Genomic DNA, 19,936 nt, shown 5'->3' with positions numbered 1-19,936 from the left:
CCAGCTCCCATAAAAATATGGATTTTATTTTTCCAAAAAAAACATTTAAACAGTGGCATGCTCATGTGAGGCAGCTCAGGGAACAAGCGACGCGTTTCGATCAGCAAGATCTTTATAACAGGCTGTGGGTCAGTAATGGTGTGGGGTGGCATTTCATTGGAGGGCCTCACAGCCCTCCATGTGCTCGCCAGAGGTAGCCTGACTGCCATTAGGTACCGAGATGAGATCCTCAGACTCCTTGTGAGACCATATGCTGGTGCGGTTGGCCCTGGGTTCTTCCTAATGCAGGACAATGCCAGACCTCATGTAGCTGGGATTGTGTCAGCAGTTCCTGCAAGATGAAGGCATTGAATCTATGGACTGGCCCGCCCGTTCTCCAGACCTGAATTCGATTGAGCACATCTGGGACATCATGTCTTGCTCCATCCACCAACATCACGTTGCACCACAGACTGTCCAGGAGTTAGCGGATGCTTTAGCTCAGGTCGGGGAGGAGTTCCCTCAGGAAACCATCCGCCATCTCATCAGGAGCAGGCCCAGGCGTTGTACAGTAGGGAGGTCATACAGGCACGTGGAGGCCACACACAATACTGAACCTCATTTTGACTTGTTTTAAGGACATTACATTCCACTTTAATTTTGTGTGCGACTCCAAATCCAGACCTCCATTGCTTAATAATTTGATTTCCATTGATTATTTTTGTGTGATTTTGTGGTCAGCACATTCAACTTTGTACAGAACAAAGTATTCAATCAGAATATTTAATTGATTCAGATCTAGGATGTGTTATTTGAGTGTTCCCTTTATTTTTTGAGCAGTGTATATACATACACACATACTTACATATATGTACACACAGCATATACTTGAGTATAAGCCAAGGCACCTAATTTTACCACAAAAAAACTGGGAAAACTTATTGACTCGAGTATAAGCCTGGTATGAACGGGCTCCTCATCCACATCCTGGTATGCATTGTCCCCCAATCCCTATCCTGGTATGCAATGTCCCCCTCATCCCCATGCTGGTATGCATGGCTCATCCCTATCCTGGTAAGATTGGTCCCCATTACTATCCTTGTAGGCACAGCTCCATTCCTATCCTTGTACGCCTGCTCCACCCCTATCCTTGTTTTCATGACCCCTTTCTTATCCTGGATTATTGTACTACATCTGGGCAATAAAAATGAAAAAAGCTTATACAGAATGGGAGGAATAGGGCTAAGCAACAGCACATGTGAAAAAGATTTAGGTATACTAATAGATCACAGACTGAATATGAGTCAACAGTGTGATGCAGCAGCAAAAAAGGCAAATGCAATTCTAGGATGTATTAACAGAAGCATAGAGTCTAGATCACATGAAGTCATTATTGCCCTCTACTCCTCTTTGGTCAGACCTCATATGGAATACTGTGTCCAGTTTTGGGCACCACATTTTAAAAAGACATCAACAAACTGGAGCAAGTTCAGAAAAGAGCGACCAGAATGGTGACCGGTCTGCAAACCCTGTCTTATGAGGAAAGGTTGCAGGATTTGGGAATGTTTAGCTTGCAGAAGAGAAGACTGAGAGGAGACTTAATAGCTGTCTACAAATATCTCAAGGGCTGTCACATTGTAGAAGGATCATCTTTATTCTCATTTGCACAAGGAAAGACTAGAAGCAATGGGATGAAACTGAAAGGGAGGAGACACATTAGATATTAGAAAAAACTTTTTGACAGTTAAAGTGATCAATTAGTGGAACAGGCTGCCACGAGAGGTGGTGGGTTCTCCTTCAATGGAAGTCTTCAAACAGAGGCTGGACAGACATCTGTCTGGGATGATTTAGTGAATCCTGCTTTGAGCAGGGGGTTGGACCAGATGGCCCAGGAGGTCCCTTCCAACTCTACGATTGGCCCCCATGAAAGACAAAAAAATAAACCATTACTTACCTTCCTGCACTCCCTTGAAGCATCTTGTTCCCGTGCCAGCAGCTGCTTTGCTATATGCTTGTAAGCAGCACACAGAAGGGACATCATGCGCTGCTCACAAGCAGAGCACAGCTGCCAGAATGCTCATCGCTCCCCATGCCGGAACTGTATGGATGGAGGGCAGTGAGTATTAAGTAGCGCGCACAGGGACAGCCGCCACTTGAGAAATGAATATTCACCTCTCAAGTAGCGGCACACCTGACCACCCGGCAGCTGCAGGAGCCAGCTGCTGCGGCTGACACGGTGCGCGCTATTACTGAGAAATAAATATTCATTTCCAGCGCAGTGAATATTAATTTTAGCAGCGGGCACAGGAGTTAGCTGCAGCAGCCAGTTCCTACCACTGTGACCCGCTGCTGACCCCACCCACTTCATATTCTGGACACCTCACTCGAGCATAAGCCGAAGGGTGATTTCTGCACAAAAAAAAAATTTTGCTGAAAAACTCAGCTTCTACTCGAGTATATACAGTATATCATGAAATTTTAATAAAAGCCCTTTGAGTTGCATTTCAACATTATTAGTCCACGTGATATATTGGCCCCATTAGCTTTCTGTGTGATGATCTTTGTCTGCCCAGATCGAGCAGCTCTTGCTCCCTTTGTTATCAGAAAAGCAGAGACCATAAACACAAAAAAAAAAAAAAACTTCCTTCTTTTTGTGGAGTCTGGCCATTTCTGACCACCCACTCCTGCAGCTGCAAGATTTCCATGCAGCTGCTGTCTCTGCAATGAGGTTCTTCGTACTCTGCACTGAATTATTTGGACCAGCAAGATGTTTTAAGTCGTTCGATGATCCACAAGTCGATAAATGGGATGTCCCAATATTTCACACAACAAACTCCGTAAACAAAAAATGCTTTAGGAACTCCTAATGTACTTGACTTGAGAATACTTATCAATATGGCTTTATACTTTTTTAAGGTTTCTAGCTCCAGCCAGACTAAAAAAAAAAAATAATTGTGATTTCTGGATTATACAGTCATTCTTACACACATTTTCAAAATAAGTACACCAAATTCATCATGTCTAAGAGATCAACTACCGTATATACTTGTGTATAAGCCGACCCCCCCTAATTTTGCCACAAAAAAACTGGGAAAACTTATTGACTCGTGTATAAGCCCAGGGTTAAATGGTGGTCCAAGAAGATGCTCCATAGATAAAACCCCCCATATGCTGCTGCACAAGGGTTAATGCTGCCCCATAAATACTCCCCATATGCTGCTCTACAAGGGTTAATGCTGTCCCATAAATACCCCCCATATGCTGCTGTACAAGGGTTAATGATTCCCCATAAATACCCCCCATATGCTGCTGCACAAGGGTTAATGATGCCCGTAAATACCCCCCATATGCTGCTCCACAAGGGTTAATGCTGCCCCATAAATACCCCCATATGCTGCCCCACAAGGGTTAATGCTGCCCCATAAAAAAAACCCCATATGCTGCCCCATAAGATGCTCCATATATACCCCTTATTTGCTGCTGCTGCAATAAAAAATTAAAAAAGAAAAAAAAAAAAAAATCACACTCACCTCTCCGTCGCTGGGGGCCAGGTGCCGGTGTCCTGAGCCCCTGGCAGTGGCGATATTCACCTGTCCCTGTTCCATTGCCATCCACCGCTCTGTCTCCATGCTCTCTGCAGTGACAGTAGAGGACGCGCACTGACTACATCATCGCACCCTCTGCCGTCACAGCAGGAGGACCAGGAGACAGCGGTGCACGGCTTGGAACGGGGACAGGTGAATATCATTCTGCCCCCGTCATACTCAACCCTTCCTAGCGAAAGGTCTTCTCTGCAGCGACAGCCCCTGCTTCTCCCTCTGCCGTCTGCTTCCTGCATTCAGCTGGTCACGTGGTACCGCTCATTAAATATGCGCATATTCATGATTTAATGAGCGGTACCACGTGATCGCTGAATGCAGGAAGCAGAAGGCAGAGGGAGACGCAGAGGCTGCAGAGAAGTGCCAGGAGAGGTGAGTATGATCTTTGACAAATCCTCTCCCCCTCCCCCGCCCACCCCCGATATATGACTTGCGTATAAGCTGAGAGGGGAACTTAAAGCCCAAAAAAATGGGCTGAAAATCTTGGCTTATAAACAGGTATATACGGTAATTAAGGTATTCTGTGAAATCTGGAGACAGGTGAATCTTTATTATCTCAGCCATATATTATATCACACTTCAAGCAAAACCCACTGTAAGTGAATTAAAGCAGACTATACTGTATCCGAATAAGATTTAGAAATAGGCTCCATTTTCTTCCAAGTTCTCAAACAGCACCTATTACGAGCATATAACAAAATACTTCTCTGGGGTACTCGGAGCAATTTAACATCCATTTTGATAAGGTACAAAGATTTTTTTTTTTTTTTTTTTACACAAGTCCTTGAACATGGGTCACAACATTCTTGAGAAGCAGAAGATTAAAGTCAGAAAGCACACGCTGTGAAAGTCAATGAGTATAAGCTGTAGAGAAGGAGAAGATGAGATCAAAAACAAAAAAAAAAAAGTTTCATTAAATCAATTCATGAAGAACGGTTAACCTAGCACAGACCTGTGCAAATTAAACTTCTCAGCACCGACACGTCACCTCAAACTATTTATTGGATTCATGATCAGAATCCAATAAACTTTTCCTGAATCTTTGGCCCGAGTAGCTTATTTTCTGCTGCTTTGTTTTAATATATTACAAATACACTTTGTTGAAAGGATCGGCGTAATGTACTGTAATTACTGGATGAGCTAATTCACACATCTACACCAAAAACGGAAACAACTGAAGACTAACTTTCAGTGCATGATGTATGTTCCATGTGTTGTAGACAGTACTTCAACAGCTTCAGTGGCCTTTATCAAATATATAGTGTCAAGACATCGCAGCGCAAGAAAATGATACAGAACCACCCGCAGCGATGTGTGTAGAACAGCTCTCCGATGACCCTATCGCCCGGACAATTATTCAATTGACCTATGATTAACCGAGAGGGCTGCAGGCTGCTTTCACTAATATTGGTTATAAAAAAAAAATATACAAAAGATTTTCCAAAGGGGACAAAACAATACAGCATATACAGTTACATATAATAAAACAGATAAAACAAAAGAATCTTACTAAACTCATCACAGATATGATTCGGTCTAGTGAAAGAGAGCGCTTTGCTTGAAGAACGTCTAGCAGACGGGAATCATGCATACACCGAAATGTATCTACAGGAAAACCGATAACAATCTTGAGCTTTTATCAGTACCTGATTTACACCAAACCCCCTTACCCCCACCCTGTGATGACCTCACATGGGCCGGGTTGTGGAATGCCCTCAGCTTTTCACAATTTTATGAAATCCCCAACTGATGTGATAACTTCACTCCTGATTATTACGGAAGTTCGAGATCGCTGCCATATTTTCCATCGGGATTTAAACTTTCCCCAGAGATCAAACATGACATGGCTGTTGTTCGTTATCTGGACACTATGGGTTTGGGGCTTATAGACAGGGGTTAGAGTTATGGGAAAACATACATATTCTTCCCTGATTAACCCTGAAGTCGAAAACGCATATCCCATCACTTTTGGGATTATTACAATCCCCAATGTTCATAATTTTCTGTCGATGCCTCAGCATCTGCAAAGATGATTTCATGAAAGAAATGTGCATCTATGAAGAACAACGGCTCTCTCTAAAGGGTGAGATGTTCGCTTTAATCCTTTCAAAACTTAAAAAGCCTTTTCCTATCTTAACTATTAGTCCACTCCTTTTGATAAGAGTTCACCTGTCTATTCTAAATCTTAATTACTTTTCCGAACTATAACTCTTTGCACAACGGACACCCTTTCTGACACTGAAGGGGTCCTTTACTTCACAAAGTAAAGTGTCAGCTAGATTGCAAGCTCTTGTCCCACTGCAAAAGAGAAGGAAGGAGGGAGGGGGAAATGCCACTTCACTACAGAGTCATAGAGATTTTAATACTTTCCATTACATATCACGTTAATATAGTAAGTGATCCTAGGGTGTGGTATGTATTACTAGCCAATTTCAACATGAACATCACGTTAACACTGTACTCATAGGTATAATCAGCCCCCTGTCAGTTCAGTATCTGCAGAAAGACAGGTTAAGAAGAACCGCAATCTGACAACACTGTTTTATAGCGCTAAGCTGATAGAAATGTTCCTGTGATCGAAGTGTCAGTGTGCTTATGTAGCATTTCTGGTAGATTACTTTTAAAAGTATTTCATAACAGTCATTCAGCTGTGATCTTAGGCTTAAAGGGAATATGTCACCCCCTCGACTATCTTTATCTATTACTATGGGTATACAGGTAATAGAATTGTTAAGCCAGTCTTACCTGTCGGCCTCATAGCCACGGTGTAGATCTTGAGAAATTCATTTATAATGTTGCATGCTAATGCTTTCTTGCAGGCTCCGGGGTGTGCGGTGCCTGGAAGAAATGACCGTGTATAATATAGCGTGGCACTACTACAGGGTGCACAAGTAGGTTAACCAAAGTAAATAGTGAAAATAACTTGGCACTCAACTTAAGATGTCCTTAATCAGGAGACAAATTTTTATTAATGCAGTCTGTACAACGTTTCGGCCTATATGGCCTTCCTCAGTCCGACTGCTTAAAAATTGGTGGATAAGGCTAATTTCACACTTGCTTTTTTTTGCAGCGCGTTTTTCCCGCAAAAAAACGCATTGAAAAAACGCATACAAACGCATACAAATGCTGCGTTTTTTTCAAGCATTTTTATGAGCATGCATGAAAAAAACGCAGCGTTTTTATGCGTTTGTATGCGTTTTTAGTGCGTTTTTACCGCGTTTGCGTTTTTTTCCAACATTAGGTGGCCCCTCACACTAACCCAAACCATGACTTTACTAACCCTAACCCTGACCCTAACCCTGACCCTGACCCTAACCCTTAACCAAACCATACTAACCCTAACCCTGACCCTAACCCTTAACCAAACCATACTAACCCTAACCCTTAACCAAACCATACTAACCCTAACCCTGACCCTTAACCAAACCATACTAACCCTAACCCTGACTCTAAACCCTAGCTAACCCTAACCCTAGCCCTAAACCCCCTTAACTAACCCTAACTCTAACCCAAACCCCTAAATTCCATTGTCCAACTAATGGTAAAAAAAAAAAACGCATGCGCAAAAAAACGCATACATAAGCATGCCAATGCGCACATATGCGCACCCATAGACTTATAATGGGTGTCTTGCTGTAAAAAAAAAACGCATTGCGCGCGCATGCGTTTTTTTGAGGCAAGTCGGACGCCCAAAAAATGCAACAGGATGCATTTTGTGCGCCCGAGCGCATACCGCAAAAAAACGCATGCGCGGAAAAACGCATACAAACGCATGTGTATGCGCACATAAGCGCATCCCATGCAAAGTATAGGGAAAAAAAACGCATGCGTTTAGCGCAAAATCCCGCGAAAAAAAACGCAAGTGTGAAACCAGCCTAAGCAACGAAGCTTTGTATTTGCTCTTAGTATAAATTCTGTAGTATGGAGTATAGAAAGTGTGTCAGCTCTCTGTATTAAAACGGTTTCTGTGTATAGGCTTTGTTGCTATATATCAGGTCCCTGCAAATGTTAGGTTGGTGTGCTAATATATATAAGGCCCCTGTAATACATTGGTGATTCGTGGGTATGGGCATGAAGGACGTGGCTTCCACCGCCTGTCACGTCGCTCAAGAAATGATGGCCTCCTGACTTCATTATAATGGCACCACCCTCCCATCAGCATCACACTCACTAACCTGTTCGGCACTGTAATACCGCGCATGAGCTATGCATGCATACGGTTATGCGAACCCTGTCTGCTCTCCTATGGCCAGTGTCTGCCTTGACCTTCTGCGCAGGCATGGTGAGTCACTGTGTGGGATTACAGCGTAGAACAGATCAGTGTGCCGCTGATGAAGGGGGATGGTATCATTATAATGAAGTCAGGAGGAAGTGATTTCTTCCAGGCATTTCAAACTAATAAGATGTAATTGATGGTGCAAAAAAAGTAAAGAGGTCAATATCCCTAATTTTAATGCACAAAGGTGGTAATAGATCTTTTGTTAGTGTGTATAATTCCCATACAGCTTCACAACACGCAAATTATTCACACTCTGTGCAGGGCACAGACAACACTGCTGCATGCACACTGCATACACACATAGCCCACAGAAACAACACACTTACTCAATGAAATGCACTCACCATGTGGTCATGCTAAGGGACTTATGGAGTGGATCAATGCTGTAAGTGAACACAGGTGACTGGCACAGTGTACTATTCCAGGATATCTTACTAATCCAGGACCCGCAGAAGTGCATACCAGCGCGAAACGGCCGTCATCCAGTGCATCTCCACGTGAAGCTCCCTTGCCTCTGTTTATAAGCGAATCCACAATAAAGCACAGTTGATGGAACGTGAGTGCCATTCCTTTCTTTGAACATTGGATTTGGACACAGAGTGGGACTTGACAACTAATGGTTTAAGCTGTAGAGGACGCTGTGACCCGCACTCACAAGCAAGGGGGAGGGGTGGAGGGTGTACAATGCCGCGACACCCACTCACTAGTGTAGCGGAGAGTGGCTCCTGCTAGACCAGTGTTTTAACAGATCATTTTTTCAGGATTTCCCTAGTATTAAATAGGTGATGGAATTATTAGCAAGGCAGCATAAATTGCCCAAGTTCTGTGCAATACTAAATAATCCTGAAAACATGATCTGTTAGGGCTTGTGAGGACTGGAGTTTGGGAAACACTGTGCTAAACTCAGTCATTGAAGCCTTCTACAGGAATGTACAGCATGATGTGGGCAGGAACAAAGTGGGAAGAGTTATTGGGGTCATGAAGGTGAAGGAAGTCATCTTATCCAAGCTCAGTCAACTGTCCGTGCATCGCCCCTTTTAGATGGAGGTCTCAATTTGCCAAACCTGGTGAGTTGAATAATTCATTTTGCCTTTTCCCCTTCCCTCAACTGTGCCCTGCACGCTGCAGTGTATATGAGCAAAGCTGCCGCTACATTAACATGTACATTTGCCTCAGCTGCTCCTGCTTCACCAACCTGCATCTGTCCATTCCGGACGATTTTACCAACCACATGAAATTGCTGTAGAGTAATGTACAGCATGATATGGGCGGTACTAAGCTGGGGGGCCTGTAGCATGGGAGCAGGATGTTTACAACATAACCAACACTCGTAAGCATGGATATTTATATAGATTTCAGTCGAAGTCATGAGACGAGAACTTTGTGAACGCATTTTCTATTACAGCCACAGTCCCAATTCTTCAATATAGCATCAATTCTTCAAGGTCTTCTATGTGTTGGTTGTCATCCTGCAGCAGAATTATTGGAGCCGATTAAGCACATCTCTGATAGTACTGCATAATGGATAAACATCTATCTTGCTCAGCACTGAGGTGGCCATTAATCTTGACCAAATCCCAAACACCACTTGAAATACAGCCCTAAACTTGCAAGGAACCTTCATCATACTTCACAGCAGCCTGCAGACACTCATTATTGCACTGCTATCCAGGCCTTCAGCATTCAGTTTTGTGCAACAGCCAAATATTTCACATTTTGACTCTTCAGTCCAGAGCACCTGTTGACATTTCTCTTCACTCCAGTTCTTATGTTTTAGTGCACCACTGATATGCCTGGCCTTCTTTTCCATGTCCATAGTATGTCTTTTTGGCTGCAGTTCTTCCATGAAGGCAACAAATACCCCAAATAGTAGATAGGTGTTGCTGGGTCCTACTGGTTTCTGCAAATTCTGAAATGATGGAACTGCTGGAGAAATTTGGCTTTCAAAGCGAAGTATATAAAGTTTTTTTATCTGTTTTCTTGGTCATCACTGCATCTATGGTCTTCGATGTTGGCCATTTCTTGGTGCTTCTTCAAACAAGAGTCAAACAAAAGTGAGCGGCATGCTTAGCTGTCAGTAGATTCACGGATTCCAGTAGTTCATCCTCAGACAAAAGCTCAAGGAATCTACAGACAAAATGAAAAATCAAACATGCCAACTATGCTTCAATATTTGCAAGTAACTTCTTTAATTCCAATAAAATGTTCCCATAGAGAGATAAATTGTATCTGTATGTGAACATTTTATTAGAATGAAATAAATTAGTTAATTGTTAACTTTAAAGAAGCGTTGGATAGTGTGATTGATTGCTTTCACTTTGACTTCTACAAAAGAGCTTGAACAGCACACATTTTGAAACCACAGTCTTCCTGGAATGTTTGCTGGTGCAGTGTAACTACCTTGTTTCTAAGGATAGTGGAAGCCAGCATTATAATAACCACTTTATATGGATACCGTAGTTTATTATTTTAAACACAGGACAAAGTATTCACTGAATGAGTTTCAGGCTCTTTCAGCCCTTGTCTTGACCCCCCTATGACTAAGTATACAAAAACACCGTGAGCACAACTATGGGATGGTGCTAAGGTTAGGTTCCCAAACCATATGTAAATTAAGTATAAACCTAGCACTCACCTTAGATTCGTGAAAAAACATTTATTGTAGCACACGAAAAAAACGTTTCGGTCTGTTGTGACCTTCTTCAGTTACGTGTTACACTCAGTATGCAAGGTACGAGAATATCTCTGATGCGAGACTTGATGTGCTTTATAATATAACTGAGATCTGTGTTGGAAGCTGAGCATATAGAGCTGCAAAATATCTTAGTTGTGCATGAAGATCGAGCACTTGTGACACCGGACACAGTATCCACTGCAAGTCTCAGAAATTGTTTGCTTGGGGAACGGATTAAGAGACATAGCATAGACAAAGGGGATAATTTAACCCCTTCACAACAGTCAATTCCCGTTTTTGTTTTTCCACCCCCTTTTCCCAAAAGCCATAACTTTTTTACTTTTCTGTCCACAGACATATGAGGGCTTGTTTTTTGAGGGATGAGTCATACTTTTTAATGACACCATGCATTTCAGAGTGTACAGTAAAAAAGGGAAAAAAGTTGGGAGAAATTGAAAAAATGCAATTCTGACTATTTTTTTTACAGTGTACATTTTGTAGTAAAAACGAATGTGCAATGTGATTTTGCTTATCAGTACATTTACGGCGATAGCAAGCATGTCCATTTTTTAATTATTTTAGTGGTGAAAAGAAAAATTACATGTTCGCAAAAAAAAAAAAAAAATACTCAGGGGACTCAGTTTTTCGAGACCCATAATGTTTTCATTTTTCAGCTGTGGGACAGATTTTTTGCGGGGCAAGACAACATTTTTATTGATACCATCTTAGGATAAATGACATTTTGATCACCTGCTACAGTGTCTTGTATAGTATTGCAGAGACTAAAAAAAAACAGCAATTTTGGCGTTCTTGAATGTTTTACATTTACGTCGTTTACCGATAAGGTGAAATATTTCTATACTTTTTTGAAATAGTGTCAATACCACATGTGACATGGGAATTTTTTATTATGTTTATTTAATGGGGGAATAAAAGGGTGATTTGAACTTATGTCTTTATGTTTTTTGTTTTTTTTTGTTTAACTTTTCTCTGTCTTTGTTAGTCTCCTTAGGTGATTTGAATCTGCGATCATCTGATCTCACTTGTGCTATATAGTGAAAGTCAAAGGTCTCCTTTGAAGCATGGCCACAGGTGTTACGAATGGGTCACCGAGGAGGAAAACAAGACCAAGCCAAGTCACAGTAAACCAGAGAGGTTGGTAACTATGCAGATTGCAGACCCCTGATTCTAACCACACAACTAACAGCAGCTGTGGAGCGTACCTACGATGATTCTAGACGCCTCGTCACAGCCGGAGGACGAAATAAGCCTAAAGCAAGAAAAGGGGAAAAATTAACTGCCCCAGAGCAGACCCCAAAGGAATAGACAGCCCCCACACATGTATTGACGGTGAGACAAGATGAAAACACGAACACAGGTAGGAAAATAGGCTGAGCAAACGATAGGGCCCACACTAACTAGAAAGGACAGGAAAGGAAAGATAGTGTCTGCAATCACACCAAAAAACACTGCAAAAATGTCCAACACTTCTGATAGCAAAAAATACCCTGAAGTCACTAGACTTCACACACTATATCAGCACTCTGGCATATTCTGAGAACAGAGCAAAAAGAGGCCAATCTAAGGCCGGTTTCACATTTGCTTTAAAAGCCACAGCGTCGGCCTACGCACGGCCGCCGCTAAGCCCGCCCCCTGCCGCGCCTCCGCCGGTACCTCCACCTCCGGACGCATGACGCTGCATGCGTCTCCTATCTTTATCACTGAGGACGCAGGCCATGCGCAGTATGCGGTTTGGCGGCGCCTGCGTCCTTTTGACGGTGCGCCGACCAGCGCCAAACGCAACCTGTTGCAATTAGGTTGCGCTCGGCGCACCATCAAAAGGACGCAGGCGCCGCCAAACGCATACTGCGCACGGCCTGCGTCCTCAGTGATAAAGATAGGGGACGCATGACGCATGCAGCATCATGCGTCCGGAGGCAGAGCTACCGGCGGAGGGGCAGCAGGGGCGGGGCTTAGCGGCGGCCGTGCACAGGCCGACGCTGCCGCCTTTAGCGCAAATGTGAAACCGGCCTAATAAGGGACAAAAAGCAAACTGGCACATACAGTGACATAAGAATGGAAATTCAGCACAGCCCCAGCCAGGGCTGGCTGACTGACCACACAAAAAACTGAATAGACCAAACCAAAACAAATGTGAACATTAGCAGAGAACACTTAGCTTGAGAAGGCAGGAACTGAGCTGGAAACTAAGACCTCAGAAGGCAGGAAAAAAATCACCAGCATGGGAATAGGGAGTCAGCTGTCTTAAATCCAGTCTGAGACTCCAGATGTCCAATCCTCTTCCTCATTGTCAGGTGGCAGGTCTCTGTTAATTAGATCAGCTTCACTACCTCCTGCCACCACTAGAGGGAGCCCGGAAAGAGAACTCAACTCCTCTGTCAGCACAACCAGCTCCCTCAATAGAAACCAGAGGCAGACCAGAAAATGAGTTCACAACACACAGGCTGTGTTTCAAAGGTAACGTTAAGCATGAAGGTCTTCAACAGATCCCCAGTGGTCATAGCAATCCATCGGAAATCCGCAATCACGTCATGGGCACATGAAATGACGCATGCCCATGCCAGGGCGCCTGTTAAATGCTTCTGTCAGCAACATTTAACAGGTTACCAATCACGGGTGGATTGGACACAACACAGCCATCACCTGCAGAGTAAGCCTGCTCCATGTAACTTACCGTACATACACAAAGCACTTTCGAAATATCTGACGAAGTATCCTGATATGACATCTAGACGAAGTAAAAACCTCAAAGATTTGCTAGTATCTAGCCATTATGTCCCAGCATCTAAACAGGATTGTTTTGGTTCACGTGGTCCACCGAAAGGATGTTTTCCTTGTGGCAACAGCATCTCTTGCAGTAATATTTGCCGTACCACAGAATTTACATCTACAGATGGTAAAAAGACATTTTCTATAAAATCTCATATTAACTGTGGAACCACTCAGGTTATATATTATGCAAGGTGCAGTTGTCCCAAAATATACATTGGGATGACATCCAGACGTTTGGGTACACGTACGCGTGAACATGTTCGTGACATAATGGCAGCAGAGAATGTTACTGATGTAACTCATTTAAAAACTTTACCCCGTCATTTTTTGCAGTTTTATCAATGCAATCCTAAATTTCTCTCGGTGAGGGGGATTGATCGTGTCCAGTGTGGCATCAGAGGAGGTGATATTCAACGCCTCCTCGCACAAAGGGAATGCAAGTGGATTACCACACTGAACACAAGAACCCCTATGGGGCTTAATGAAACTTTTTTATAGAACCTTACTTGTTGTGAATTCTTGTCTCTATCCAATACCATTGGTATTTTAATCTTTGTCTTAGTAATTTATTTTTTATTATTCTCTTTGCTAGTGTGCAATGGGCATGTGTATTATCAGCGTCAGTTATGTTGAAGAAGATTCTACACTACTGTAAAGTAGTGGGTATTGGAAGGAAAGAAAAAATGAAATAAAGTACAAAAGAAAGAAAAAGACAAAACACAAGATTGTATTAAACACTTGATTCTGAGAATTAACTGTTCTTTTATGGTACTATGTGAGATTTGTCTCATCATGAGATTTTTCCTTGTTTCATACCATTTGTCCGTTTTGGATTTTTGCTATAGCTGTTTGATTTTCATTGTCCTGTGCATATTTTTATATATTTTTAATTACTGGATATATGATTGATGCAATCGCTTATATATGCATTCTCTATCTTTAGGTAATTTATATATATTAATATTTGCACTTTTCACTCACATATCACATTACTAGATGATGTAATTATATATGCACTTTATATATTCATTTATGATGATGCATTTTGCTATTACTGTCGGTCACTTCTAAATGCAATGTTGCGGATGTGAGGTCTCATTGCTTCATTTCCGGTATGACGCTGCACCTGTGTGACGTGGTTATGTGCCTGGTACCGGCCTTATCACGTGACCGGGCATTGCGTGCTGAGACTGAGGCTTGGAGGTAATGGACAGCGCACTTCCGCGTTTCACGCAAGCGCACTACTCACTTTATATAGCGGTCACATGACCACAATGTATTACTATATAAACCGGACTGAGACCGGGATTAGGCCACGCCGCCTGAGGAAGCGACATCCTGTGTACACGAAACGCGCGTCGGGGTATATGACCGGGGTCAGGACGGGATTTTCAACACTTATGGGTAATTCATCTTTTTCCCTTACAAAGTATTGTTTGATGCACATGAAGCGGTATAGTGTTTGTTAACCATGTTAACCCACTGGATTTCACTATATTGTCGGGCACATGTTTTGGAAAGATATGAGATTTGCATGAAATGATATTTATTGTTTATGCATGTGTCGAAACATTATCCTGTCCTGTATCTGACGGTCATCCTTTGACCCATGGATTTAGTCACATAATTAATAATAAACTCATGTAATTTTTGTGTTATGCAGATTATGCATTTTTTGTATAACATTTGGTAATATAACAAAGATTTTTGTATTTTTTGGCAACATATACTCTGTTTCTCCCTATTTGTAGTGCTTAAATTGAGTCGCCAACTACATGGGTATATTTATTTGCACATGTACAGAGCATGTTGTGAAAGGGTTAAATGGAGTCTGTCAGCACAGAGTGATTGCGCAAATCAAGAACCTGCGCTAAATTCACCCTTGGCGTGGGCATTCATTTAAGTGCACCTTCCCACCAACTTTTTATTTTCTCACCTGAGCTTAAACGTTCGACCACGCCGAGGATGCACTGAGCGCCGGCCACTACTTGGGTTGAACTGCCAATGTGTGCTGACCGACTCCCATTAAAGATCTCTGTCCTATAGCAGACAGGGTGGGGATCTCAGACTGCACTTGCTTGTCTTTCAGTAAGGATGAAGACAATTATCTATAGATTTCCCAGTTTCATCTGCAACTCGATTCAAAATAGGATGAAAGGACAGCAGAATGAAGACGGAAGTGCAGGGATGTTTTATTTTTCACATTTTTTTTGCTTGGTCTTTGTTGAAGAAAAGCCGGATTACTTACCGGTAATGCTCTTTTAATGAGTCCACGACAGCACCCACTTGGAGAGAGGGATCCGCCCATAGGAACAGGAAACCTACAGAGATAAAAGAGGGCGGTCCGCCTCTCCTCCTCAGTTGTATTTCAGAGTACCCGGAGGACCGCCAATTATTAGGCCATTATATTAATCAATATTTAAAATGTATCAATTTTACATCTAAGAAGGTGTATATACATTGTTAACTTCTAGGGAGGGTTAGTGAACGGGTGCTGTCGTGGACTCATTAAAAGAGCATCACCGGTAAGTAATCCGGCTTTTTAATTCTTCGCCACGACAGCACCCACTTGGAGAGACTTTCAGAGACCTTCACCTGGGAGGGACCACCGTGCTGAGGACCGCTCTACCAAAGGCTAGGTCAGATGAGCATGATAAGTCAAGCCTATAGTGGTTATAAAAAGTAGAAGGCGTCGACCAAGTTGCGGCCTTACATATAGACTCGATTGCGACGTCTCCCCTCTGCGCCCACGAGGATGCCATAGCTCTGGCGGTATGTGCCCTGATACCCTCCGGAGGAGCTTTATTTCTCGCGGAGTTTGCCAGACAGATCGCGTCCCTAATCCACAGAGACAGAGTACCCCTTGTGACTTCATATCCCTTCTTTGGCTCTGGAAAGAAATAAACAGAGCCCTACTCTTCCTCCAGCTGTTAGACTTCTCGATGTATTGTAACACTGCTCTTCTAACGTCTAGTGTATGGAATTTTTCTTCTGGAGTAGAATGGTTACTGTAAAATGAAGGGAGGTGGATCTCTTGCGACCTATAAAATTTCCCTGCTACTTTTGGCAGAAACGAGGGGTCTGGTTTTAATATCAACCGATCCTGGAATGTTTAACAGGAACGGAGGTTCTATTGAAAGTGTCTGTATGTCGATGACCCTTCCGGCTGAAGTTAGTACCACTAGCAGTACCGTCTTAAGAGATAAGTGTTTAAGGGATATTGAGTCTAATGGATCAAAGGGGGAGCGCGTTAGGGCATCTAGTACCAGATTCAAGTCCCAGGGAGGCACTCTGGGTATGTGTACTGGTTCGCTCTGTTCACAGCCAGAGATGAGTCTGGCTATCCATCTATTGCCTGCCATGCTATAATTATAGAGGGCCCCTAGAGCAGACACTTGAACTTTTAGTGTGTTGACGGATAGCCCTAGATCTTTCCCGTTTTTGTAGAAATTCTAGAATGGGTGTTATCGGGATTTCTCTAGAGTCGGAAGCTGTTTGGAACTCTAGGAACTTCCTCCATACCCTGTTATAACTCTTTGTAGTAGCCAATTTTCGACTCTGTAGGAGGGTATTGACTAGTCCCCCCGTGAACACTCTTGCTCTCAACATCTCCCTTCCAAGATCCAGCCGTCAAGAGGAGATTGTCCACTTGAGGATGGAAGAATGGCCCCTGAGAGAGGAGCTAGTGGGCAGAGGGAGCACCCAAGGGTTTGTCACTGACATTGCTTGTAGGCACAAAAACCCCTGGCCTCCTGGGCCAAAATGGCGCTATTAAGATTATTCTCGCCTTTTCTGCCTTGATCTTCCTGATAACCTGCGGCAGTAGTATGATTGGGTGAAGGGCATATGCCAATCTGAACTGCCACGGGGCTTGGAGGGCATCCAGAATTTCCAGACAGTCTGCCACGTTCAGGGAGGCGAACCTTCGCCCCTGTCTGTTTTGTTTGGTGGCAAAGAGATCTATCTGGGAAAGACCCCACAGTGACACGACGTGTTTGAATATTTGCCGGCTCAGGCACCATTCTCCTTGCCATAACGTGTGGCGACTTAGGAAGTCTGCTTCTGAATCGGCTCTTCCTCTTATGTGGACAGCCGAGAGAGACAAAAATTGTTTTTCGGCTAAGAATAAAAATTTTCTTGCGGAAGACATTAAGCTGTTCGATCGAGTTCCGCCTTGCCTGTTCAGATATGCTACCACTGTGGTGTTGTCTGAAAGGATTCTTATGTGTTCTCCTTGTAGCTGTGGAAAGAAGTGATATAACACATGACTAACCGCATTCAGATCTTTTAAGTTTGAGGAATCTTGTCTCTCGCTTATATCCCATTGGCCTTGGGAGAAGATCCCCCCATATGAGCCCCCCCTCCTGTAGGGCTGGCATCAGTAGTAACTATACCGGAAGGTGTTATCACCCATGACACTCCTCTCGATAGATTATTGTCATCTAACCACCATACTAGGGAAGTTAGGACTGTTTGGGATAAGGTGATTTCCTTTGCCAAATTCCCTCGGACACAAGCCTCCTCTAGGAGAATCTGTTGTTGCAGTTCCCTGGTGTGGAACTGGCCCACTGAACCGCTGGGATGCAGGAGGTAAGAGACCCCAAGAGGGACATTGCTTCCCTCAAGGACAGGCCTGGTTTGTCCATTGCTAATGTGATCTTTGTTTTGATCATTGCAATCTTTACCTGTGGTAGCAGACATTTTTGTAACGCATGACCTCGGACCTGTGAGCGCGGGTGGTCTCCCATTCGGGCCCAGGCCGCTTAGCGGCCGCCACCCGACGAACGCAATCACGCTCGGTCTAGAATGGCCGGCGGCCTAGTTGGAGACCTAGGAAGGACTGGACGGATTGTGGCTCGACTCTGGACTTCTTGAAGTTTATTATCCAACCTAGAGCCTGTAGGGATTAAGATTGCGTCAGCAACTCGTCTATTACATTGTCGAGTTGAGTTCCCTATTATTAAGAAGTCGTCCAGATAAGGTATTATCAAGCTGTGTTTCTGGCATAGGAAGGCCTTTACTTCCAGCATCACCTTTGTAAAGACCCGTGGTGCAATGGAGAGGCCAAATGGCATGGCTGTGAACTGGAGATGGTGTATGGTGCCATCGAGGGACACCGCCACTCAGGTATTTCTGATACCTGTAGTGGATGGGAAGAGTATTATAAGCATCCTTTAGGTCTAGGTCCGCCATCATACAATTGGGGAAGAGAAACTTAATTGTAGACTTAATATACTCCATCTTAAATCGTTGATTTTTGACAAATGTATTTAGCTTTTTCAGGTTGATGATTGTCCTGAAAGAGCCATCTGGCTTAGGTACCAGAAAAAGAGGGGAGTAAAACCCTCTCTCTTCCTGCCCTTTGGGCACATGGTCCAATACTTCTTTGTCCAACAAGCTTAGAATCTCAACTTCCAGGGCCTGCAGTTGGATTGGTGAGTTGAGAGATGCTATAATAACCGAGTTATGTGGGGTATGATGGAACTCTATCTTTAGCCCATTTCTAACAATGTCCAGGACCCAAGAACTGGCTGTGATTTTTCCCCATTCTCAGAGGAAAAAAATTTTAGTCTTCCTCCTACTGTAGGGACTAGCCCTTTATCTTCTGTCTCTATGGGAGGATCTTGTCCTCCTTTATGGCCCAACGATTCTGGTTTTCCGTTGGCCTTCCTCTGCCAAATGGCCATCTCCTAAACGCCCTCCATCACAAGGAATGGCACAGAGCTTTGCCTTGGATTGGGTATCGCCTCTCCGGCTTTTAAGCCATAGACTATGCCTGGCGTTATTAAGTAAGCCTGCTGTCCTGGATGCCAAACGTAATGAGTCAGCAGAAGCGTCCGCTATAAACGCAGCCGCGCCACGGATCATGGGAACAGCGGCTCGTAATCTGTTCCTTTTTGGTCTATTTGCTGGTCTAGTTGATCAATCCAGATCAGCATAGAACGGCCCATGCAAGTACTGGCTATTGACGGCTTAAACGTGCCGGTAGCTGCCTCCCATGCCCTTTTCAGTGCGGCATTGGCCTTACGGTCGAGTGGATCTTTTAGCACAGCCTGATTGTTTTGAGGTAGAGGCGACAACAGCGTCCACTTTCGGGACCTTAGACCCCGTTACCAACTCCTTGTCACTGAAGGGGTACCTTCTCCTTGAAGCCGAGGGGAGGTAACCTCTCCTGGTCCTGTTTCTCCCATTCTTTCTTAACCAGGCTTTTATGACTGGTATAACAGGGAAGGCTCTCCTCTTCCTATCAGTTAGTCCTGCAAACATTATTTGTTTGCAGCTCCCTTGTGTCTGTGCATCCCATGGTTTTTCTCACGGACTTAACTAAGTTGTCCATGTTCTCTAAGGGGAAACGCAAACACCCCTCCATACCTGAGGAGGATGACGATGTGGATATGTTAGAGCTATCAGAGATCACAGCCTCGTCAGAGTCTGAGCTGGCCACAGTCGGTTTCTTAGTCTTAGTATGTGTAGGTGTACTACTAGACTGGGTTAAGGCCCGTAACTTCTGTGGCTGACGCTGAAGCCTGTTTCGCAGTCTCATTAATGCATTTTTTACATAGCCTTTTTTTTTTTTTTTTCCTGAGGGAGGAGATGTAGCGAAGAGGAGAA

The 19,936-nt window shown here is 43.6% G+C and overlaps 1 protein-coding gene across 7 annotated transcripts in view; it reads right to left on the bottom strand.

Annotated features, from left to right (window-relative positions):
- The window catches only part of FER (FER tyrosine kinase), a 416,817-nt gene that overhangs the window by 242,463 nt on the left and 154,418 nt on the right, over nt 1–19,936 (bottom strand). The window contains exon 12 of one of the 7 annotated variants that reach the window (XM_073548752.1): nt 9,186–9,984. The exons of the other annotated variants lie outside the window; for them this stretch is intronic. Coding sequence (XP_073404853.1) covers nt 9,976–9,984 — 9 coding nt within the window. The 3' untranslated portion in view covers nt 9,186–9,975. Of the gene's footprint in view, nt 1–9,185; nt 9,985–19,936 lie in introns of those variants that run through there. 7 annotated transcript variants of the gene reach the window in all.

This window comes from Dendrobates tinctorius, unplaced genomic scaffold (assembly GCF_039654945.1).
Source record: "Dendrobates tinctorius isolate UK_male_01 unplaced genomic scaffold, ASM3965494v1 ptg000003l, whole genome shotgun sequence".
In the NCBI taxonomy this organism is placed as follows: domain Eukaryota; kingdom Metazoa; phylum Chordata; class Amphibia; order Anura; family Dendrobatidae; genus Dendrobates; species Dendrobates tinctorius.
Note: the sequence above shows the minus strand (reverse complement) of the source record. Positions and strands in the feature narration are given on the sequence as shown.